Raw genomic sequence first — 27,208 nt, 5'->3', positions numbered from 1 at the left:
CACAGCAGCAAATGGACGTCCATCAGTCCTGGTTCATCTCCAGTCTGTCCGTCCATGGGAGTGGATCTGTCCTTCACTGTGGTTCTTCCCGAGGTTTCTCTTTTCCTACAGTTTTTTTTTGGGGGAGTTTTTCTTTGCTGAGAAGGAGGGTCTAAGGCAGTGGTTCTTAACCTTGTTGGAGGTACTGAACCCCACCAGTTTCATATGTGCATTCACCGAACCCTTCTTTATTAAAGAATAAAATATGATTTTTTTTTTCAAATTCAAGACAAAGGTATATGTTTTACTGGTGCACAGAATGAACCGTGCATTAACATCACTGTGTTCAAAGAACAAAACCAATACAGTGCATGAACAAATTACATACTTTTTCACAAAGACATGACCTTTTTTAATACTACCACACTGAAATGGTTTTAATTTTTAACCTTATGTATTCCACTAATGAACTTATTGTATTTATGCTATTTATCATTTTCAACCCGGTTTTCATTTCATCTCGCTCCGAACTTTCCGAACCACGCAATTTTGACATAAAAAAAAAAGATAATTGCATGTAGTGTATCAAAAAAAAGTTCTCCTTATACTCCTTCAGTATTTTGTGATCGTTGTTTTATTACAGCACTAGGTCGGCTTTAGCGTAATACGATTTCTCCATCCACGACGGTGTGTCGGTCATCACGTGATTGTAACTGACCAGTGCGGTGACCGAAAAATGTAAACAAACGCTACACATGGCTGCCTCCGTGGTTAACAGGAAGTAGCAAAAGTCATAACAACGATGTGGAAAATACTCAAATAATTCATCGTCAGACGAGTGGAAGAGATTATAAACACTTCCGGATGTGTTGTAGTGCTGTAAGCAACAACAGTACACCACGTATATTGGATGTCAATCAGAGAAAGAGTCTCCGAAGCCGTTTGTTTACATACACGGACCTAGCCCGACACACACACCTGACTTATGAGTCGAGTGTGTGTCTTGACCTCCGCCGAACCCCTGAGACTGACTCACCGAACCCCTAGGGTTCGATCGAACCCAGGTTAAGAACCACTGATCTAAGGAAAGGACATGCCCAGGACAGTAATCCATTTACTTCATCAACTGTTTACCTAACTAATTATTTGACTGTTGCTTATTTTCATTGTATTTTGTACCGATTCACAAATTCTGTTGTGATATTGGGCTCTACAAATAAAATTTAATTGAAATGAATGTGTAGGAAAGATGTTGCACAAGCCACTTCTACATCTTCTGTGTCTCTGTGAGAATCTGTGAAGTGCATGCCAACATCTTAAGACAGAAAAAAAAAAATGTTTACATGAAATAATACTAAAAACATAGACATGGACAAACACTGAATTTTGTTCCTACGTGTTAAAAAGTGGACTGTTCACTAAAAGTGGATGTGTAGATCTGAAGAGAGTAGGCAAAATAACTATTAGAGTTCCAAGGTCACTACAGCTAGATGAGCTTCTTAAGCAATCTGTCATTAATCCTGCCTTCACATGCTATGGGAATTATGGTAAATAGTAGTTACAAACCCTGCACATGAACGCCCCCTTACGTCATATTTTCCACTAAAGAACTGGGAAAACATTTTGATACAGGAGCTGCCGAGATGAAAATAACCTTTGAACTTTTCAACATGGCAGAGAGCAAAGAGCGGTTCATCACAAATGATAAACAATGCTTTTACTAATGTTAGCTGATGATTTTACACAGTTACAGCATACACAAATAGCAAAAAAAAAAAAAATTACAAAAAAAAAAAAGTGCTGTATTAGATGCTGAGGCTCCATTAAGGGGGGGTAAACATGAGAAATGCATGGGGCTCAGCATTTGTGGGGGGGCCCATAGAGCAGCGGAGGGGGCCCAGTGGATACAGGTTAGAAGTTGTGAAAATTTAATGTAAGGTCTGCTGTACAATAGAGGTATAGAGATCAGGAGTCAGACGTTCAACATATGTAAAGACTGATTTTCATTTACACCAGCATAAGTAATGGTAGTGATGGAGCACACCCCCACGTATATCCCTACCTCCCTTCCCCATGTCAACAGATTGACAAGATACTGAATTTTATGAAGGGTCCACAACGTTTACCTTTCATGGGGCCCAGAATTGTTGGTGGCGCCCCAGATCAGATGAATTAACCCATCCAAAACTGTTTTATCCAAGTAGCAGGTCACGATAAATTGTGTGTCAGACATTTTTCAATTTGCTACGACAACAAAAGCACTTGAACACAACACGCTTGCAATTTCAAATTCACGAATGGAAAGGATTATCTTCCCAAAAGCACCTGAAGGTAGCAAAGGTAAGCAGTAGTGCAGAGACATAACTGTGTGGAGCTCAAAACAGTGGTTCAACATGTTCCACTCATACATAAATCTGTGTTCAAACACCAGTCTCACCTGTAATAGAGGGGTGTGTCAAGTCTGAAAGGTCTGTCCGTCAACAATCATCTACTAAATCCCACCAGAAAACACTTCCATCAGCTGCTGAGCTCCTCTGTCACCACAGCCTTCTTCTCTGAGCGCTGTGACTCTGACCTTTAAGGTGATAATTGTTTTTAAAAAGGTTTTTACTCCTCTTGGTCCCGACCTCTGAAGTAGACATGTGGTGCATATACATTGGTGCTTGAATCATTGGGAAGCATTTTTTACTTTTTTTTTAATTCATACTGTCAACAAACACTTAAATTTCATTCAGGTCCTAATATGAAAATTAATGTCTAAAACTAAAGACAACCCAATTAAACAATACTGATGCATTTAATGTGATCCAATATTAAACCCTTCTTCAGGTCCAAGTATGCAAACCCATTCCTTTAGAAATTTGTGATCCTTTTTTCAGAAATATCTTCAATTAAAAATTTCAAGCAGTTGTTCATGAACTTGGAAGGACTTCAGCCCATTTCTTTGAGTATGGTATAAAGGTGGACTTCTCTGCATCGACTTCCTGCATTAGAGTGTTTTTATTGAGGTCTGGACTGTGACTTGACCAGGAATAAACTCTCCCTGTCCACAATCCCTGTAATTTAACCACTCCTTGGTAGAACAACTTTATTGTTTCAGTCGTCGTCTTACCTCAACAATTTCCTGAAAAAGACTGGTGATACAATGACAGCCAATCATCCTGAGCCTAAAACCTGATACCACCACGTTTCACAATTTGTTATGAAAGAATGCAGTGTTCTGACATCATCAACCACGTTGATCTGATTTCATGATAATGTCCAAAGAATATTCCTTCAGTATCATTCTGGCTTATCCCTGTGACTTTTAGGCAGATCTACTGGGGGACTGTTGACTTCCTCCTTGTAACTCCGCTGTGTAAACCATGCCTTTTCACTTGGTGTGATCTTTGTCAGCTGACCATTTCTTGGGACGGTAACAATGGGCTAGTGTTGAATGTTCTTCCAACTGGTAAGTCCACACTTTAGAAAGTCTTCTGCGACCCTAGTGAACTTGGTAGTAAAGACCCTGTCACACCTTGACTATTAAGGTAGCGCAGGCATGTCCAAAGTCCGGCCCGGGGGCCAATCACGGCCCGCGGTCAGATTTTCTACGGCCCACAGCTTGGGTTTTATATTATATTATTTATGGCCCGCTTGGACTGTTCAACCGAGTACATGAATCATAAAAGGTTCAAAATGCAGTTTCTCCTTTCACCTCATGGTGGCAGCACCACTCTAACTCTATCTGGCTCTGTGACCTCGCCGTGAACCTTTTTCGCTAATTTCTAACCACGGTGCCTGTAAATAAAAAAACGAAAGTTGACAGTGAGGGCCGCCGCTTCCAGAAGAGATGGGAATTACAGTTTTTTTTTACTGAAAATTGAGGCAATTATGTTTGCCTAATTTGTCAAGAGACTGTTGCCTTGTTTAAGGAATTCAATGTAAAGAGACACGAGCAGACAAAACATGCTAACGCATACGACAAGCTAGCAGGGAGTGAGCGCTCCGAAAAAGTGAAGCAAATTCAAGCTGTTTTAAACTCACAACAGTGACTCTTCATGTGAACCTGAGTTCAATGAATTCACCACCAGGGCAGGCTACCAAGTTGCCAGGTTAGTTGCCTCTAACTGCTGGTGTTGTGTACTTGTAGATGTGACACAAATATTACTTTCTGAATGATTTTGTGAAAGACAAGTAAGAGTCATATGTTTTCATCTTAAACGTTAACAGACTTTACATTACTGAGTAATATATGAGTAATGATTACTCATATAAGTCATGTTTAAAATGAATGTGGGGTTAAGATTTTTATCAACTTGGATGTTTAAGATACTCTATACAGTTTGTTCTATGTTATCTGACTCCAGATGTGAAAGGAAGGCAGAATTGTTTTTTTTTTTTTTTTTTAATTAGTTCACACCTGAGTGACTTAGATTTGGTTACATTGCCATTTTAAAAAATGATATTGTGACAATGAAAATAAAATTGTTGTAGAACAGCGCATTTAGATGTAATTTTTACTGTTTAAAAAATGTCTGAAGGGACCACTGGCCCCTGGCAATGTCCACATTATCAGATCTGGCCCTCTGGACAAAAAGTTTGGACACCCCTGAGGTAGCGTATGCCAACGAATGACAAATTAGGTGAATACGCTGGCGAACATCAAATAAGTTATGGGTAAGTTTTGTATAAACTAAAAGTACACTGAAGCACACTGTTACAGGTCATAGTATGGTGAGGTCATTGAAAAATTTTGCACATCCACATAATTTTTCACTGTATGCCAGCGTATGGCTCATACACAGACCATAAATTGTAGGGAAGTTACACAACCCGACACAAGTTACTCATAAATTGAAATACATTGAGATTCGGGGTGTAACGGTGCACTCGTTTGTACCAAGCAGTTTCAGTTTGGGGCCTTCGATGCAATATGGAGGTGTACCGAACAAATACATGTAGCCTATATGAAGAATGCAAACGCTTGGGAAGCAGGGTGGCCGCAAACAGAACCCATGTGGAGGGTCTGCCATATATACATTCTGCAGCGGCGGCGCTACAAACAAACAAACAAACAAACCCCCACTTTATTCTGAGGCTGGGGCACCAATAAGGCAACATGACAACAGAGACTATTGCCGCATTTCCACTACGTGATATCGGCTCGACTTGACTCAGGTATCAGGTCCTATTCCTGGAGACCGTTTCCATTACAGGATACTACCCACTTTACAGTACCTGGTCATCATAGTGATGCCGTGCGTTACTTTTGTGTCATCTGCTCAGAGAGTTACTGATAAACTAACTCATTTCATGTTCTCTCGTTAAGTTCATGCTGAATTTTTACGTCTGAACCTCCTCGGCAAACCATGGTGTAGTTTTACAGGCTGTCATCATGTGGATTAACCTACCGACAGATTTACTGTAAACTTCTGCATCTGTTTTTTGTAAAACGGCGGGTCACAGAAGAGACGACTGTCTGACCAATCAGTGGTCTGCAGTGTTTACACGTCACCTTTAAGTATCCATTTCCCAGTCCTAGAACCTCGGCGGAGGTGATACCAAAAAACTAGTAGCGGGTACCAGATTCCAGGTCCTTTTTCGTAATGGAAACGTAAAAAGGCCGAGTCGAGTCGAGTCGATACCACGTAGTGGAAATGCGGCATATAACAGACGTACAGAAGCCGGGTCGGACAGTCGAAGCACGTTAAGTTTCACTTTCAGTTTTCAGTAGTTATGGAGCGTACAACCCCCCCTTCACTGGTCTCCTTCACTGGCCTCCTTCACTGTACCTAAAACATATCGAAACTGTATTGAACCAAAGACCCCTGTACCAAAAATGTACCAAACCCAAATTTTTCTGTACCGTTACACCCCTAATTGAGATAATCTCTCACGTATCCAAAACTTCTTTCTAACCTATGAGTAACGTGCTTTGAACCTATATGTAACTTAGCGACCAGACTTTGTTGTGCAGTCGGAGATAATACCTGTAATACCTAATATCACCTTCATCTTCAAATTTTGAATTAAATTTTAAAAAACTAACACACTAAAATAAAACACATTTTTTTCCAACATTTTTCTTTTTATTGGCTACGTCACAAACAACACACTGAGCTTTCATTGGTAAAAGTTATCTATAAGGTATGGAAATGTTCTATGTCAACTACGTATACGCCTAAAATATATAAAAAAACAACAACAACAAAAAAAACCTTGATAGTTCAGCTTATGCCAGCATTTTAGAGAAATTGTGATACGTCGGCATGAGCCTGTGAGCCACGCTGAGACTACTGGATTATTAGCTGCATTTGCTCTCTGTGTGAACGCTGATGGTTGAACACTCGTGCATATATTAATAGTGGTATTGAATCTTCTCCATTTGTACACCATCTGTTTGACGGTCGACAAGTCCAAACCCTTCAGAAATACTTCTTTAATCCTTTCCAGTCTAGTGAGCAACAACTCTTCTACAAACCTGTTTTGTCAAAATAAGACCAAGAGTCCTCTATTTTTTTTTTTTTAAATGAAGGAGGGCCTGTTTGTCAATTCACTGATTCACATCTCCCTTTCACACATTCCCTTCACCTTAATCATTCCAGAGGACCACACAGAGCCTCTAATCCACTTTCAGATAATCAGATCATATTCATGTAATCTTCCCAACCTTTCAAGCATCACCATGCATCCTGGAAACAACAGACTAACAAAACACTTTTTGTATTGGCGTCCAAATATTTTTACAGGCCAATAAACATACATACCAAAACCTGAGCGTCAGGTTTTTGGTGGTGTATCTATCATTTACTGTGTAAACTGCTTATTACATTCCAAGACACTCAAAGGAATACTACTATCCCCACATACAGTTCTGCCTCCAGCATGTACAGACCTGAAACCTTATGCTTACATTTGTGGTCAGAGTTAACAATATGCAAAGCAGCATCCAATAACTGCAGGTGCTGGAAGAATGTGGGCAGTTCATTTTGTACACTGAGTCAAAAATAGAAAATACCTTTAAAGGAGTGATATTTGTCTTTTTTAAATTGGAATTCTTCCTTTTCCCACATTTCTTCTGTGGTCTCCATAAACTGTAAATGCTCTGCTTGGCTCTGAATTCTTCATTCATTCAACTCCACAGGTCCATCTTCAACCCTATTTCTGAGGAATGACACCAGAAAGGGGGTTTGGAGCGCTGGCCCTTTAAATCCACAGGAGACACTTCAGGCCCCGCCCCCTCCAGGCTGTCAACTGTGCTGCTCTGTCCTGTTCAACCAACAACTTCTGTCTGTCAACTTTTCTGTCTGTTTTAGTCACATGACACACACAGGAGTTAGGACTGGATGACATAACCATTGTTTTTGATGACTTTTGGTGTTCTAATAATTTTTCCACGAATGTATATTAGAAAATAAATACATAAAACAAATTTTTTCCCCATAGTTTTTCAGAATTTAGGGTAGATTTCATGTCTGTGAAATGAACACAGATTATTTACATCAATGTTCATATGAATGAATGAATGTAGTCGTTTCTATATGACAACAGCATTGCTGGAAAATGCTTTTTTTTTCCCTTTAACCCTTTCATGCATACTGGTCACTACAGTGGACAGTTGTTCTCCAGCTGTTCTCTTGTATATTCATGGGTTTTGTTATTTTAGTTCCATATCAGCCAACACTTATGCATTATCCCATACACTGACATTCATACCTTTACTGTAACTTTGCTGTTCTTGATAAACCTGATCTGCAGTAAGATGTCTGAGTGTAAATCAATTATTTGTTAGACAAAATGTTTTTTTTTTGCATATTATCTCCATGAAGTGAGTAATAACTAGCATTAGAATATGTTAAAATGTGAGAAAACATCAGATTAGCTGCATTAAAATGTTTTTATTTCATTGTTTTCATCTCACTTTCTGATATTAGGTTTTAAACACATGTTTCTTTACTTCAAAAATTAAATGCATGGACATTATGTAACTTCATGAAAAAAAAACAAAAAACAAAAACTCAATCACATTGTTTTTTTCATGCCTAAGGAGGAATAAAAACACTCAAGAAAAAAATCTTGACGAAGGTTGTCATAATTCATGCATGAAAGGGTTAAAGATGTTATAACTCCGTATTAGTTACGTGACACTACACTCTGGACCATGTATCCTTCAGCTTAAAGGAGTGATATTTGTCTTTTTTAAATGGAATTCTTCCTTTTCCCACATTTCCCTGTGGTCTCCATAAACTGTAAATGCTCTGCTTGGCTCTGAATTCTTCATTCATTCAACTCCACAGGTCCATCTTCAACCCTATTTCTGAGGAATGACACCAGAAAGGTGGTTTGGAGCGCTGGCCCTTTAAATGCACAGGAGACACTTCAGGCCCCGCCCCATCCAGGTTATTGGCTGTGCTGCTCTGTCCCGTTCAACCGACAACTGAACATTTGAGGTAATGGGCTCCAAGTTTGGACAGATTTTCAGTCTGAACTACAACCGCTGATGACGACAAACAATTATGGAGAAATACTGGAGAAATGTTGGTCTGAAGTCTGGACCTGATATGAGCAAATGTGGAGACGGAACGAGTTAAAGATGCAACTAATTAACCCTGGAAAGCCTGAACCATTAAATCACTGACAGAAAATTCCAGTTGTTTGAAGCTGAGGCCTTTATTGGTCCTTCTGAACAACCCAAAAATGTTTCTTCAAATATCAATTTCCATGTATGAGTTTCAATTTTGCATCATATTTGATCCATTGGGTCTTAATGCTGAAATATTATTTTTGAACAAAAACATAATGTAACACAAACATGTCTAACAAATAGTTAATCCCTGTTCTAAATGGTCCCAGTTCGTCCTCCTTCCTCATTAATGTCAGTCTTGTCGTGTCACTGGAAAGGCCTCTGGTGAATGAACTCCTCCCCCTGGTGGATTATCTGTGTATTGCATGTATCTAATTGTATACATCAGGTTTTTCAAGAAGAAAAATATCACACTGATCACGTAGAGGGCTTCAAAACTCATGGATCAAATATGATACGTTTGGCGTTATAGGGTTAAGCAGGAATTAAAACGGACTGTAGGAATCCACTTTGCCGGAATGAATATAAAGATAGTTTTGTAGCAGCTAGAGGGTTCAAATTCAAACGTTATGAACTATTAGGGTCCAAATACACAATAAATGAACCACAGACTAAGAAAAGTGGGTTTAGATCAGGGCTCTCAAACTCCTGTTCTTTCAGGTTCCACATTCAGCCCGATTTGATCTGCAGTGGGCCAGACCAGTAAAATAATAACAGAATAATCTATAAATAACAACAACTCCAAATTTTTGTCTGTTTTTAGTGCAAAAAAACCCCAAAACATTATATTATGAAAATACTTACTTTTATAAACTATCCAAACAAAAAAGGTGTGAATAACCTGAAAAAACTGAAATTTCTTCAGTAAAACCAGTGCAATTTTGACAATATTCTGCCTCAACTTATCATTTCTACGTGTGCGTTATGGATCAGATCTACAAAGACACTAAACACTTAATAACAGGCAGAAAATGGTTAAAATTGGACTTAATTTTCTCTAGACATTTCAGGCTGTTCAAATTTGTTTAGGTTATTCACATTATATTGTTAAAGGATAGTATGTAAATGTAAATATTTTCATAATTTAATGTTATTTTTTGCACTAAAACAGACAAAAATTTGAAGTTTATTGGCATAATGTAATATTTTTTTCACATCAAACCGAGAACAAAACATGGAGTCATTATTTTTTGTAGGTTTTTATGTTATTATTTTACTTGACATCCTATAGGTTGGTACGTGGAACCTGAACTAAAATGAGATTGACAGCCTTGACTGTGGAATTCAAATTCATCCCAGGGGCCGGATTGGAACCTTTGGCGGGACGCATTTGGCCCCCGGGCCGTATGTTTGACACCCCTGGTTTAGATAAATATGAGCCCTTTAACCCTTTCATGCATGAATTATGAGAACCTTAGTTGAGTTTTTTTCCTGAGTGTTTTTATTCCTTTTTAGGCATGAAAAAAACAATGCAATTGAAATTTTTTGATGAACCTATTTTTCATGGAGTTACAAAAATGTCCACTCAGCTGGACACCAATTTTTGAAGCAAAAAAACATGCATTTAAAACCCATCATCAGAAAGTGATAAACTGTGTGAAAACTATGAAATAAAAACCTTTTTCATGCAGTTAATCTGATGTTTTCTCACATTTTAACATACTCTAATACTAGTTACTACACACTCAGATAATGTGCAAATAAACATCTTTTTTCTTTTTAAAAAAAATGTTAATTACTCACTTCATGCAGACAATATAAAAAAAAACCTTTTTGATTAAGAAAACTGTTGATTACAGTCTAATAACAATTAGCAATTGATTTAACACATGTTACAGTAATAGTATGAATTACAATGTATTATGGGATGGTGCGTGAGATGAAAACAATGAAATAAAAACATTTTAATGCTGCTAATCTGATGTTTTCTCACATTTTAACATATTCTAATGCTAGTTATTACTCACTTCATGGAGATAATATGCAAAAAAAAACTTTTTGTCTAACAAATAACAATTGATTTACATTCAAACACGTTAGTGCAGATCAGGTTTATCAAGAACAGCAAAGTTACAGGAAAGGTCTGAATGTCAGTGTATTATTATGGGATGATGCGTAAGTGTCCACTGTGTCGGCTGATATGGAACTAAAACAACAAAACCCATGAATATACAAGAGAACAGCTGGAGAAGAACTGACCACTGGAGTGACCACCATGCATGAAAGGGTTAAAAAACAGTTCAGTTATTTGTTTTGTTCGGTGTAAGGGTTTGAGCTTTAAGGCTTTCATTCTGCTTCATTTTCCAGTCAGACTTACTGTATCTTTCACCATCATGGAAGAGGGAAAACCACCACACACGCACACGCTCAGAAACATTTAACGGTTGTTTGGTTGTACCAGTGGCCACACCTTCTACTGTGCCAATGATCAATGCTCCTCACTGACTTGTGTCACACTGTATTGTTTCAGCTGCATATTTTTCTGTCACTACTGCCGAAACAATCTCATGTAAATGTGATCACATAGAAGTTCATTGAATAGAAGAGCTGGAGCGCTTTCATCTCATCTGCACGACATTTTGACATTTATCTGACTCAATACTTAAGTCAAATAAAATCATTTAACCACTTTCTATGGTTCTGTTTATGACATAATACTGTTCTTTTCAATACCCACCAGGTGCCCACAAACATTACAAAGAACCTGAGCAGGTAACCAACAAATCTTGTCTTTACAGAGCTCAATAACTAACACTGAAGTGGGTAAAGTAGTGAATCTGTCCAGCTGTCAGTCCAGGTGGGTGTGGATCTGGAATAGCTCTGCATAAACTCATGTGAGGCTTTGGAAGAGCCTGAAGGGGGACGCACTAAATCCCTGCCCTGCACGGCTTAAAGGAACTTAGATTTTCAATGCAAACTGCACCGACTCAGGCGCTTCAAACCAGCATGTCTGTTAGAACTAGGAACACTTGAAGGTAGGGATGTAACAATATGAAAATTTCATATCACAGTTATTGTGACCAAAATTACAACAGTTATCATTATTATCACGGTATTGTTGAAATGTGCTTGAAATGTTCAAAAAGTACTGTACTGAAATAATTTAACCTAGTTGTATTTTGAAAAAAAAAATAAAAAATAAAAAATAAAATAATAGGCACAATGTACTTTCTGTTGGCAGAAACATTCAAATATTAACATGTAAACATCAAATATACAAATGTGTATTAAAGATGGAACCCTATGGCCATTGTTTGACCATTTTCCAGATCAAGATTGTGTTGAAAGTGCAGTAATCAAACACGGTTATCAGGATAATTAGAATTTAAACGGTAATACTAATCAGTTACATCCCTACTTGAAGGACAGATCAGAAATCTAATGTTTCTGAGAACAGCACAAGGAGTACTGACCCCAAAACTATCCTCTGTATTCAAAAGATCATCAGAATATTTGCCGATTAAAATAGCGAACATAAAATATAAAGTGACATGTGTCTTCATGCACAAATATGTTCACTTAACTTTTGTCCTTCCTAAAGTTTTCCAGAACTTTTTTTATGTTGTCTTCTGTGTTTCACAATTATCCTACATGATACTCAAGCCAATTTTATCTTCCGTACTGTCAGACTTCTGTCTGTCAGTATTCTCTAAAATATCATGGACCACATCTTCGGAATTATCTACGTCCTGAACTTCAATCAGCATCTTCTGTGTCATTATTTAACCTCCTCAGACCCAGCTATGGGTCTTCTGTCCACATTTGTGGACAAGAGTTTCACAACTTTTTACAAAAAAAAGAAAAGAAAAGAAAAGAAAAGAAAAGAAAACTGTCCACCACAAAGGACATTCCATAAAAATGTTAAAAACTGCATTTGAAAAAACTGTTGCATCATGATGTTTCCAAAATAGGCACTTATTTAATAAAAAAAAACCAACAAAAAAAAAAAAAACTCTAATTTCCAAAAAAAAATGTAAGGCTTTATATCATTTGATTTGTATTTTTTATTTTTTACTTTTAATTATTATTTCAGTTATATTGTATTTTTATTCTTTATTTCTTTTTTGTGTATCATTTATTTCTGGGGAGGTATTTATATAAGCCTTTTTTGGCTTCTATCCTCTCCTGCACAATGGTCTTACTTGCATGATAATTTCCTTTTTTCTTGTTGTTTGTGATGTGCATGTGCTTTTTTTTTTCATAAATAAATACTAAAAATACTAAATACTAATTGAAATAAACCTGGCTAAGGACGGCTCCCCCTCCCTGCAGACTGGTATGGTCCACATGCCTCTAAAAGAAAAGCGTCTCCATAAAATGATAAAACCACCAAAACATTCCCTCGGCTTTGTTGACAAAAGCTCATTGGCAGATTATCATTGAAAACTGAAACTATTTTCTAACTCTAGTCTGAACACATGCCGTGAATGTTGGGTAGAAAAAAACAGCACAGATAATTGACCCATGACCAGCTGAGTCTGCAGAGGATGTGAGGTGACAGATTAAAGACCTGCTACATTATATGAACAGACAAACGCCACTATGATTCCTAGTATAAGATCCAACACTGCAAAACTGAAAGGGGACCCTTCACAGGTTTAACCATTCTTTTCCAGGAGCTTTGTTTGGACCCTAGTGGTCCTTTTACAAACTGCTATTCTGTTAATAAGATTTCATGTCTAGTAGACAAATTAAAAATTGAAATTTGTCATTTAAGTTTCTGTAAACTTTTTGATATTGGACCAGTTAAAAAGGAGATTTGTTACACAATTAATTCTGGTAAACACACCCTAAAAAAGTTGTCCCACCCAAGTGAACCTGCTCCCATTAGCCACTAGCTGAAACAAAAATCAACAATAGATAATGTAAGCTGCTAACCACAGACACAGTTAAGGTACAGACCTACATTATATGAAGGAGAGATCTGCATAAAACTTGGCAAACTGTCAAAAAAAAGGGCTCTACCACATCTACACAAACTCTGAGAACTGGTCTGACCAACAACACAAGCTGCTTTTGGACTAGCTTTTGTAAAAACTATGATCCATCACACTTTTGTCAATGCTTCATGACACATTCAACTTTGATTTGTTTTCCAGAGGATTTAATAGATTTAATAAGCCCCATCACTGAGAACACTGTCAAAGATCATTTTGTTACACAATGTTTCATGCAGTTTTTTTGGCGTGTCATAACTTCACTACATTAGCTAACCTTGTATTCATTTGGCGCTGCGTTACAGAGCTAATTTACCAATTAGGCTTATTTGACTGATGAGTAATATTCTTTACATCAGGGCTCTCAAACTCAGATCCTCGAGGGCCGGTATCCTGCATGTTTTGGATGTTTCCCTCTTCCAACACACCTGATTCAAATGATAAGCCTATTATCAAGCTCTGCAGAAGCCTGATAACGACCGTCAGGTGTGCTGGAGGAGGGAAACATCTAAAACATGCAGGATACCGGCCCTCGAGGATCTGAGTTTGAGACCCCTGCTTTACATAATGTAAAACTGTGCACAGTCTTATCAAAGACAACTGTGTGCATTACGAAGTACCTGAAATTTTTTGTTAGCATTAAACATAATATTTCCTGTTTAGCAGAGTGTTTTCAGTAAGTTAGCAGGAATGTTAGCTTGGCTTGTTTGTCTCTGGTAAGATTTCTGCTTTGTAATCTATTACAAATCCATTACTTTTGAACACAGTGTGACAAACAAGCATCAGCCAAAATATTAACAAGTTGATCCACATAAAAAAACAATACAGCAACAATTTTGATAAGTATCCTTAAATCATTCATAAGAAATAACCGTCATATTTTCACTGGTGACATGTGCATATTTTCACCTGTGTTGTGTTTATATATCTGTAAGGTTAGGTTTAGGTTCAGTTTTTACTCTTTTCAGATATGACTAAATGCTGAGCAGCTTTCAAAATAATGACTAATCCAATAGATATAATGATCAGTTACACCACTGAAGTAGAGAAAACGATTACTGACTGAAACACAAATGTTTAATTGGGTAAACACCCATGATGGCAGACGCTCAAAGCTTTATTCTCAGCCGTCACTAATGCTTTCCAAGGCTGCAGATGACTCTACCATTCTAACAGACCCATACGTGTCATTATAATTACAGCATACGTGTACCTGCAGTCAGGACTTTCTCATGTCCTACAAATACAACCACAGCCGCCATAAATTACGGAACCTCCCTGTTTTGACAACAGCTATAAGCATGACACTGCAGGTCCAAATCAAAGGAATGCACTTGACGGACCCACCCACAGCAAAGACTTCTGTGAAACAGACGGACACACCTTGATTTACCACCAGGTCTGAATGGCTTGTTAAGAGTTGTGACAGTTTTCGTTTCTGTGACTTTGAACAACTCGCTTTTGTGACAATGTGGTGAAGAAGCAGGGTGTAGCTGCACACGCTCCGAGCAATAACATGCCTTCGACTAATCTGAGGAGTCCAGAAAAAACACTAGACATTTGTTATGCTACTGTACTCTCAGACACCAACATGTTCCCATGTTGAGCCTTTACACCGATGGGTGTGTCTACATAAACCAACAGAAAGAATCTACTCTGCCTGCATTCTTCATTTTCTTTCATTTGGACTTCAGGCAGAAACAGACCTGTAGCTTTGGTTCTGTCCAACGCTTCACTAGATTCATGTTCAATTAGTAAACTGAAGCATCTGCAGGTGTGTTTTCAATCAGCTGCTGTTATTAGCATTTTCAATTAGCACATAAAACCTGAGTGAGAACATCAAAAATCATCTTTGAAACATCAGAAAATATTTGGGCTTGGTAAAGGTAGAAAAGTTGATAAGAATAACAATCACACTTGAGTTAGTTCCAGCAAATAATTGTGCGTCCGTGTGTGGACCAGTAAGGAGAACGTAATGCTCACTGAAAAAACACAAAAACCAAATAGAAGCGCTGCAAAACCAGGTGGCTGACAAAGGCTTTTGATAAACTGTGGCAAATTCTGAGAAGTGAGCAGAAAAGACCGCGATACAAAATTATCAGAAAGCACCTCTTCTGTCTACCAGGCCCTCGGTGAAGAGCTCAGCTGGTACGGTACTATATGAAACTAGTGCCTTTGTTAATACAGATATCTAGGAACTGAGGTTAGTAAATGCGTCGCTCCTGTTTTTAACTTCATTTCCCATCATGCAGTGTGGTACGGCTCTTTCCGTCAACTGAGCAAAATGACTGTAAGGCTGTTGTATTCCAAAATGACTATGACTCCCAAAAAAATGGTCCTATCAACTTGCCGAGATATTTAATGTGAAGATATTATTCCTTAACTGTAGGAACCAAATGGACCAGTTAAAAACATCTACGTTTGTCAGAACTGTGCAGATACACACACACACACACACACATACACACACACACACACACACACACACACATACACACACACACACACACACACAGATGCTCTGAGACCTTACAGTGTTATGAATAGATAAACAGATACTACAGTTCTCTGTAAAAGGTTTGCAACCGTGATGATGGTACCCACTTGATAGACACATTTAGTGAAAATGTGCTTAAAGGTGGGGTAGGAGATGTTTTCCTGGAGAATTTTTTACTATATTATTTAAAATCCCCTTCACATCCCGATTACAACCAATTAATTAAATGTTCTAACACAAAAATAAAAAGTTTTAGTCACCTGTGGAATGGACAGGACTGAAATAAACACCATCCAATCATTTTAACCGACCCATCGAAATGATTGAATGGTGATATGTCTATCAAACTCAACTGTCATTTGTCCCTGCCCCCTCCCCCCTGTGCGAGTACAATCCAGTACTCTGGAGGCGTGGCTTTGGGGGATGTCTGAGGAAAGGGGTTTGGACTTTTGAATTGTGTAGTTTCAAAATGGAGCTTGCTCAAACCGTTTTTCCAGGATCTCCTACCCCACCTTTAAAGATAGTAAATCTGAATGGAAGCTTCACCGCTGTCTGTTGAATTTCCAAAACCCACAAATGTCTAGAAAGGTAAAGATAACTGAGTTTTTGTACATGTCCACTGTCCCAAAAAAAGTCTCATTATGTCTAAACTATTTCCAAGTGAATGAAAGATTCAGCTCATTCAACATGTGTTCATTTGTCTTGTAAAAAAATATATTTAAGACAAATTATTATCCTCATATCATAACTGTCTAACTCATACACAGATGGACAAAAGTATGTGGACACGTTGAGTTCAGGTGTTTCTTTTCTAACAGGGGTCTGGGATACAAAACAATAATGACTAATGTTAGAATATAGTTTTATATTATGGGATAAATATCAGTGCATTAGTTAGTTTGGTTTAAATTGTTATCTTTGCTTCCAAAATGCCTCAGAGATGGTTTTGACTTAATTTCTCTCAACATTTTTTTTTTTTAATCCATGACTATAATTTTGAAATGTTCTTGTTCTAAATTTCTACAAAAAAAAATGTTTGTGCTCTGACTGTAAATAATAATAATTTTCTTCCTCATCTAACCATCTACTGTCATCACATCTGACTGAGGAAGAAAAGTCTACCATTACACTTTAAGGAAATATTGATGTTTCTAAACTACATGGACATAAATATGTGGACACATCATGTCTCCAGCTGTCAGATGTCCTGGTCATGAGGATCAGACTCAGAAACATCAATATTAATAATCAATATGATATTTATCCCATAATATAAAACTATATTCTGACATTAGTCATTATTGTTTTGTATCCCAGACCCCTGTTAGAAAAGAAACACCTGGATTCAACGTGTCCACATACTTTTGTCCACCTGTGTAAGAGTTAGGTAATTTTGACATGAGATAACCATATATATTCTGTCCAGGTGTTACAGAGGGTAGTCTAAGCAGGCACCTCCATGATAATACACTGCAGGAAGTCTAACCAAAAGAACACTGATATTTTTAACATCCACAGGTTTCATGGCCCCCTCAGGTGTTGGACTCCACTGAGTCAATCTGCTCACACATAATCCAGACACTAAACAGGTCCATACCCCCCCACCCCCCACCCCCTCTGTTACTGTGGGCACTGATCCTTCCCATGGACCCGCCCATAAACCACCTCCTGCTGAACTTTATGACAGGAAAGGCAACAGTTCTCTCCTGCTTTGTTACCAACTACAACGACGTCACTGAAACTTGCTGTGACAAGTTACAAACTCATTTCTGTGTAATTTTCATGCATTTACCCAGAACGCTGACTTCAGATGTAGCAGTTGTCCTTACAGTCCTCTTTGATTATTTGTTCTGTTCTCCATTAAAGACAAACACGCAGCTCAACAACACAGCACTGCTATTCCAGCAGCAGGTTCAGGTGGTAGTTCAGTGTGTGTGAGTGTGTCCTTACCTCCTCCTCTACACTGAGCTCAGGACTCTTGATAGGACTGGACGACTGGCTGAACACTGACGAAGACTTCCCACTGATGCTCTGACATGGCGGACACAGCAAAAACAGAAAAGACAAACAGTACATGGACAGGTCAGTGTTTGAGGATATTTAACACAGAGAAAATCCTCCTCATACAGTCAGCTTTGTCTCAGTTTTATGAGCTACAGATGACGATCAGGAGATGTTTAGTTACAATAATGGACTGAGACAGAATGCACCAGAGTGTACCAGTCCACTGAGCATTTAATGAGTCTAACTAGTTCAAAAAAATGTGACTACGTGACAAAACTGACAGGCTTAGGATAAATACCAAGTTAACTTTTTTCCTCAGGAGTCACTCTGGTCACATGCTGCCTTCAGGTGCTGTCGGAAAAATGATTGTTTCCACTGGTGAATTTGAAATGACTAGTGCGGGGCTGTCAAACTCCTTTTAGTTCAGTTCCACATTCAGCTAAATTTGATCTGCAGTAGGCTGGACCAGTAAAATAATAACAGAATAATATATAAATAATGTCAACTCCAAAATTTTCTCTATGTATTAAATTAGAATAAGTAAAATTAAACAATGAAAATGTTTTCGAAAAATTGTACAATATACTACACACAGGTTTCATGAATTTTCCTGTTATTTGTTGACAACTTGGCCTGTTAGCATAACTTAATTACATTACCTGGTGTTAGAATTAATTCAGTAGCCTTCAGCAATATATAGTCTGGGTGCTAAGTTGCTAATTATGCTTGTCAACTGGTGGGTTTACTAATGTTGTGAATTTGGCATTTTACAACTGTATATGATAATATTTAGCCAGTAGCTGAAATGTTGTTAGCTGGTGGTTAGCATGACATTTTCTAGTTAGCATTGTCACTTCTCTACCCATAGAATTCTACGACAAAAATGTGTAATCAGCTTAGTTAATGTAATTTTTTATATTACTAGTAGTAAAATGGATAATTGAAATGATTTGTTATTAAATTTAAGGACATTTTTCATTTGTACAGAATATCTAATATAGCATATGCCGCTAATGAAAAAAGAAAACAAGCTAAATTGTTTTGTTAAATAAAATAGAAAGCAGCTACAGGTGTTTTTTATTAGGTTCTTAAAACACAGTAACTTTTTAACATGCAGTCTGAACCTGAACCAATGGGATTTGCAGTTTTCCTGTGACAAACTAATGAAGTGCATTACATTTGCCATAAAAATCAGGTCCAGTTGTTTCTGACTTTTACCTGATCCGATAAAAGGGACCATTGATCAAAAAAAAAAACATGAGTATGATGTATGAGGATTACGTTATGTGAACAGGATGTTACTACTTGTCTTTCTGCCCTGATGTCACTCTGAAGGCATCGGTAAAATCGAAACTGAACGACAGCCAATAACAGTCAAAATAAATTCATGACTTCAGATGAGCATGACTTGCCAAGAAAAAGGCCTCTTCTCACTCATCACAAAACAGTAAATTTGCATGAACCAGCGGCACAGCGCTGAGAACCAGTCATGGTAATGGTGGAGTCCTTTTACACCACTTCACAGCTGCTCATGCTCATTTATCATCTGTAGTTTTAACTGTGATTTATGTACGTTACCTGTCAATCAAATACTGTAAAAATCACTGCCTGGCCAAAAAAAACTCACACATGCCATATTTGACTGCACCACCTTTGGTTTTGACTGCAGGAGACATTCACTGTCACATGTTTTTAGCCACATAATGCTTCTGCTGTGTCACAATAAGGTTCATAATATTTGTTCCATCCATAGTTACATTAATTTGTGGTTATTGATGATGTAGAATCGGACCGCTGCATCAAGTCTTCATCCCATCCCACATTAGAGTCTGGACTTTATGGAGGTCTAACCCATGTGTGAATGTGATGTCTGATTCTCTTGAACCATTCTGTCACCAGCCTGATGATCCTGATCAGAGCTGGTAACTGATCTGAGTGACGTTAAAGACATGAGAGGACACTGACTGCATCAGCTGGAGTTAAATAAACAGCCTGGACAAAAGAAAAGGAACTGCCTCCATTTAACGAAGCAAATAGTTCAGATCCTCCCATGGGTCAGTTCTGCAGTGGTTCAGAAGGTTTCAGCTGGAACAGGTCATAGAACTCTACCTGATATATATATATATATATATATATATATATATATATATATATATATATATATGTATAAAGGCATTAACTGAAAAGTCAGTGTGTGTCACAAGTTGACGTTACTTTGGAGGAGTGGACCAGTCGTGTGTTATTCTCTCCTTCCAGACGACTCAGAGTAGGAACTAAAGTGACTGTGATCTGTTTAAACTGTGGTCTCAGTAATGTTCTGAACCATGGAAGCACCACAGGACTGAAGAATACTGTGGACAGACTGGGTTTGGATTATTCTGTTCATTCAGTTCATTCAGACACTGCGCTCTTTCTCTAACATGCTGTGTGTCTTTTCTGTCGCTGTCTGAACTTTTTCCACCTTTATGTTCAGTTAAATTTAACAGTAAATTCCAGGCGTTAGCCTGTGTTTAGTTTTGGTTAAATGTCTGAGAAGGACTGTTCATGCTTGTGTCTTTTTTATTCTGCTCTTTACTGAACATTGTTCATGTTCCAGTGAACGTTAGTACCAGTTGTTCATTGTTGAACAGCTGTGTGTCTGTGTTGTTCCTCCTCTGTCAGTGAGATGACATCATCATATGACAAGTTGCCCCAACTTCGACTTCATTTACAAATAAGTCGATCTGAAAAAATCTGGAGTCACAAATGCCCTAATACATATATATATATATATATATATATATATATATATATATATATATATATATATATATATATATATATATATATACACGTTGATTTTGTGATTGTTGTTTTGGTTTGTTTGTACTCATTAAGAGTATATGTCTTGGTTTTGTGGATTGAAAAAGTTTAAATTAATCATATATATATAAAAAAAAAAAAAAACAGGAATTCACAATGGTACGTCACTTCTGGCCAACAATGGCTGCTCCCCATAGGTTCTATCCCCGCCTGTAATTCACAATATAAAAAGGTCCAGTGTGGTGCATTTATAGTGATTTTTTACTGAGTTTGCGCCTCTTTTGCTTATAAGTAACACACAAAGCACAACTAATGTGGTAAACATGACCAGCACAGGTCCACTTCAGAACAGATGTTTTCTGTTTCTGACTTTTTTTTTCTCTCTTTTTTTTTAAAGCTAAAATGAGTGAAGTATTTCTATACGGTAGTGTCTGATTTGGAAACATTGTGATAAGACACTAAACAAATAAAGCAGGGCCACTGTATTCACACATAAGAAAGCTGAAGACAGGAGCAGACTCAACAGTAGACTCTCTTATACCAGAGGTGATCCGACCAGGTGAAAGAATGTGTTTGTCTTTAATCATGAGCTAATGCTGCCACAGCAGAGTCAGCACAGGTGTGGCAAGACCGAGACGGCAGGATCCTCAAACAGCACATGAGCAGAAAGTGTCTGATAACCAGTGAAAAAGCAAAACCCACACAGACTGTTTTCTAATCAGTGTAAATGCAGCAGAGGAGGACATGTGAGAGCAGATAGCATTCATTCATAACCTCAACCCACAGGGAAAGCGTTGAACAAACCAGCCCAGGGCAAAGGCCGAGGCTTTCAGGAAGTGATTATTTAACTATCAGGGTAAGCCTCCAGCAGGTGCAGGACTAGACTGAGACACGAATAATGTAATCTAAGAGCGGGAAGAGTCAGATAATGCCAAACTACAAGTAGTACACAGTCGATAAACCCTGAAGCCTGCGGCACATTACAGTATCCAAGTCATGTTATGTCTTGGCAGAGATACTAACAGCAGCGTGTAATGCCAAAAGAATGTGTTCAGCAGGTTAGTTTGCAAAGGGCAGGATCTTAAACACCCTAAAACCATCTAACAGTTTGATTTAGAACGGACAGAAACACCAGTGTTTACAGCTGACATGATTAGATCTAGGAGCTATGGTCATCTATAAGGACATCAGCTTTCTTTCAGGCTCTTATTCCAGAAACTTCAGCACTTAGAACTCCTGACAGTAGGCTGCTGGACCTCTGTCTAATACACAGGTGTCAAACATGCGGCCCGGGGGCCAAATCTGGCCCACCAAAGGGTCCAGTCTGGCCCTTGGATAAATTTGAAAATGCAAAAATTAGACTAAGATATAAACAATCCTTTTAGTTCAGGTTCCACATTCAGAACAATTCAATCTCCAGTGGGCAGGACCAGTCAAATACTATCATAAGAACATAGAAATAATGACAACTCCAAATGTTTCTCTTTATAAAGGTAAGTATTTTCATGTGTTTACACTAAAGCAAAGTATAATTTCACAAAAAATGTGAATAACCTGAACAATATGAACAACCTGAAATGTCTTAAGAGAATTAAGTGTAATTTTAACAATATTCTGCCTGTTATTAAATGTTGTGTTTGTAGACCCACTGTGATCCTAAAGTTGTAATGTACATGTGGAAATAACAACTGAGGTAGAATATTGTTAAAATTACACTTATTTTTTCAGTTTGTTCATGTTATTCACATTGTCAGAAAGGATAGTTATAGATGTGAACCTTTTCAGAATATAATTTACTTTTTTCACTCTAAAACATAAAGAAAAGTTTGGAGTTGACGTTATTTATATATTATTGTTATTTTTTTACTGGTTCGGCCCACTGCAGATCAAATTTAGCTGAATGTGGAACTGAACTGAAATGAGTTTAACCCCCCCTGGTCTAATACATACGTCTTTTAACTAGACACTGGAAAAGTGTTGACTGTCCATCGCTGAATTCATGGACTGCAGAACTCTCATCCTGCAGAGCTATCAAAAGGCTCACATACACAATTAAACAGAAAAGTCATATCGTCCACAAGATATGGAATTCATTTCTCAAATGTTTAGAATCAAGGCCTAATATCTTATCATCATAACTAACGAAGTAAGACCATACCCCTATTTTTTCAAATGATGTTTGATTATGTATCAGACATACAAAAATGGATGTTGACAAGTATTTAGAGCTGAAACGATTAATCGATTAGGCGCTTGAAGTGAATGCAAAAATTCACGATTCAATTAATCGACTCAAATGATTGAAGGGAAATATTCTATTGCAGTTTTCCTGAATTAAAGCTTTTGTGCGTCACAATAAGTGTCCGTGTGAAACACAACAGTGGAACCAATGTTTAACAGCAGAGAAATGAAGGAAACTAAGCTGAAGATTCAGGAGAACTGTGGTTGAATGATTTTTTTTGGATCGCTTTGTGTCGATAATCGTTTCAGCTCTACAAGTGTCCACGTCACTATTAGTTATATTGTCTGTCAATTGGAGGGGGGGGGGCTTGTGGTTCTGGGGGTTTATGCTTAGGGGAGACCCACACAATATTACCAATTAATGTCAGAAAAGATATGTAATGTGTTCAAAATGTAATAAAGATATGTGTTAAAAAAATAGTACATCAACTTTCTTCTTCCAGATTAAATTAATTAAATATGAATATTGTCTGGCTTTGTTACTCCTGCGTGCAATTACATTTTCTGATTAAACTGAGGTGGAAGAGGGTGGTGATGACTACAGACAGAAACTAATATGAATTTCACTACAACAAATCTGAAAAAGATATGCATGTGATGTTGTGGAGTGGTTTAGTGGAGCAGAATGGAACTAAATATCAAATATCAGCGTGAAATCAGATGTATAAAAACCTTATTTTCCAGAGATATAGTGACAATGAACGGGAGTACAACAGTAACAGTTGTTAATGGTACTGTAATAGTGTTCTCTTTTTTTTATAATTTAATGACGGACCTATTCTTCATATACATTATCTGATTAGCCCAGTCATGTGAAATTGGTGTTAGACAACATAAACCCAGCTTCCTCCTACTCCTTTTCGGACATAAAGTATTGTTAAACAGACACAAGAAATAGTTATACAGTGTGTGACACTGGTTTTTCTTTTGAGGTTGATTGATTTTCTTCAATATGTTGGAATGTCCTGTTTAAAGTGGTCATTTCTTTTGTCTCCTATATTCAAAATACAGTCTATCTGCCTATCTATCTGTCTATCTATCTATCTATTTATCTATCTATCTATCTACACTGTAAAAAAACCCTGTAAAAAACGATATTATTCCAGCAGCAGAGGTGCCAAAAAAATACTGTAAAATAACGAAAAATACCCATCTCATAAAAAAACAGCAATTTTCCATAATTAAAATACAGTTTTTTGCCCTAACTTTACATGAGATTTTGCTTTTTTTCTTTACTTTTTAATGTTAAATAAAGAATATTTTCATGTATTAAAACAATCAAATTACCGATATATATATATATATATATATATATATATACATATATATATATATATATATATATATATATATATATATATATATATATATATATAGATATAGATCTAGATATATAGATATATATATACACATATAATTTTCAATGAGACTCAGTTGTCCAATCCACTGATAAAAACTGTATTTGGACAGTTTATCAGTGCTTATACATGTTATACATTCACAAAAATACATTTATTCAACATATTTTTGTTGTGAAACCTCCTGTAATTACACAAGATATTTGTCAATTAACAAACAAGTCTGGTTCAAGTGACAGAACAAATACTTCTGTTACCGTTAATTGTCAGTAATTTTATCTGGTTTATTTATTTATTTTTTTACAGTATTAAACTTTAAATTAACAGTTTAATGTCATAAATAGAAAATAATATTTGTGAAATTATGATACATTTGCAATGTATTTTAACTGAATTTTTCTGTGAAAAAAGAAACATTTATTTTTAAAAAAATTTAAATTTATGGTTATTCACAGTTACAGTTTTTTCATATTATTTCACATTTGACATGTAAAAGAACAGTCCTGTTTTTGTCATTTCATTGATATTTCCTGTATCTTAAAAATACAGGAAAAATCTGTAAAATAAACAGTGAAAATTCTCTTAAATTACAGATTTTTTTACAGTGTATCTATCTATCTATCTATCTATCTGATCTTTTATAGACAAAACAACTCATCCATTAATTGAGAAAAAACACAGACTGTAATGAAGCGTCCAATGCAAACATAAGGAAATGTTCTTGAGGCTGGAGCTCCTGTTCACTTTGTTTTCTTGGGATTGTGATGAGTGTTTTCAGGTTTAAAATGCACACACACATTTACAGCAAATTTTGTTGTAATGAGTTTTACAGAATTAATAATGATTTGAAAAAGCAACCGGATGATTTTTCCAGTTATTTGTGCTTTTATACAACTACAGTGAAGGCCATGCAATAACATGTGAAGGCTAATTATTGCAATATTGTTTTAGATTACAGTTACTATCATGATAATTTGTAATGGTATCATTATATTAGTGTATATAGGAATATGGATGTGTTATACTGTTGTATTGTTGTTGTTGTTGTTGTTGTTGTTGTTGTTGTTGTTGTTGTTGTTATTATTACTATATTGATATTCATATAAAATAATAATTGTGTCATTTAAATAGAGATCATAGGGAATAGATTGGGGGTGGGAGTATATAAGTTTTTACTTCTTCCTACTCCTTTTCAAGCGTGTTAATTTTTTTTTTTTCTGTTTTCTCTTTTGTTTACTTATCAACCTTTTATGTATCATTACTGATATTTTGTTGGTTGGTTTTGTTTTGATTTCACTGTCTACATGTTTGAAATAAAGATTCAAATAAAATAAATGCTATACGTTCTATCTAAGGTTTATTGTGTTCATATTCTCAGCTGTAACTATTTCAGAGTTGTCATTTTATTTCATTTTATTCCAGACAGAGTTAGTGATTTGACTTTTATTATGATCCACTATGAACTGATGACATGTTTTTGCACCATAAGCATTTCTGTTTCATTACCACGGCATCCTCCTCGTGTCCTTCAGATTCACCCGGTATCTCAGACCACAGGCTGTGAAATCTCAGAGCACCGTGTCAGAGTTAAGAAGTGGACGCCATGTGGGCGACATGCTAACGCTGCTCCAATGTGACCGCTGTAAAGGACTTCTATTGTTTGCACCGCTGTCCTGCTCTGACACTGGACCGGCTGGAATGAGGAGGAGGAACGACTGAAAAACACTTCTGCAGACCTTTACTAGACCAAGAAACTGTCAGTGTCATCTGGATACTGTCACCTCGCCTCTTTTTAAAGTCATGTTACTGCAGTTAACCAAAATGGATTTCTCCCTAACTTACGTTTGCTGTTACGATGAAGTATTTGGTAGTTTGTAAAGGTACACTATCACAGTGGTTTTCCCAAAACTGCTTCTACACAGACAGTTTGCTCTTTTGCGGTCTCCTAAACCACTGATGTGATCTGTTTTACTTCATATCAGTAGATTACTGTGCACTGTAACATGCTTTATTTACAACAGATGCACTGTTAAGGATATAACTACTTCAGAAGACTTTCATGTGCGGGATTACTATCAGTCTGACTGTTTACAGCAGTGGTTTTCAACCCTGGGGTCGGGACCTCATATGGGGTCACCTGAAATTCAAATGGGGTCGCCTGAAATTTCTAGCAACTGATATAAATAAAATTAAAAACTTCCTAAAAAATATATATATAGTGAGTTAACAGAGCCAATCCCAGTCCATAAAAGACATGACAAACTGTGGTCCGATTTACAACCAATTCCATTCAATTCTTGACTGAATTTTTAGAAATATGCAAAACAACAAAAAAAAAATGTATGCAAAAAAAAAAAAAAGAGTTTATGTGCATTTCCATCCATTAGTCTGGTATTTACAGCTACATTATGACGACGTGAGAAAGAAATCTCAATTTTGCAATTCAGTTTTTTTTCATAATTTTGTGAAAATAAAATCTTAATTAAATTATTTACTTCAATGTATTGTACAGCCACAATTATATTACTCTGTAATACTAGAAACAGTGTAGTGAACACTCCTTTCCAAGTGTAACCTGTTAATATTACATTTATAATGGATCAACTAATAAAATGTAACAGTTAAAATATTTCAGGGAAATGTAGTATTTGATTTCTTATTGATTAACTTTGTAATAAATGGTTCACACTGGACAATAAAATGGAAGAAAGCTCTAAAAACTTGCATTTGTACCAACACAGTACAGTAATGATACAGGGAAATATTTTAATTTAGTGCACGCTTTGTTCATTTTACTTGCATTTATTAAAAGCTCATCTTCAAT

General features: G+C 36.8%; 1 protein-coding gene across 1 annotated transcript in view; it reads right to left on the bottom strand.

Annotated features, from left to right (window-relative positions):
- LOC115433202 (probable protein phosphatase DDB_G0282105) overlaps positions 1 to 27,208 on the bottom strand; it is a 105,564-nt gene that overhangs the window by 75,464 nt on the left and 2,892 nt on the right. Inside the window, exon 4 of the mRNA XM_030154485.1 lies at positions 17,930 to 18,010. Within this exon, the coding sequence (XP_030010345.1) occupies positions 17,930 to 18,010 (81 nt within the window). The remainder of the gene's footprint in view (positions 1 to 17,929; positions 18,011 to 27,208) is intronic.

This window comes from Sphaeramia orbicularis, chromosome 14 (genome assembly GCF_902148855.1).
Source record: "Sphaeramia orbicularis chromosome 14, fSphaOr1.1, whole genome shotgun sequence".
Classification (NCBI taxonomy): Eukaryota; Metazoa; Chordata; class Actinopteri; order Kurtiformes; family Apogonidae; genus Sphaeramia; species Sphaeramia orbicularis.
The sequence above is the reverse complement of the archived record's forward strand: the minus strand, read 5'-3'. Positions and strand labels throughout refer to the sequence as shown.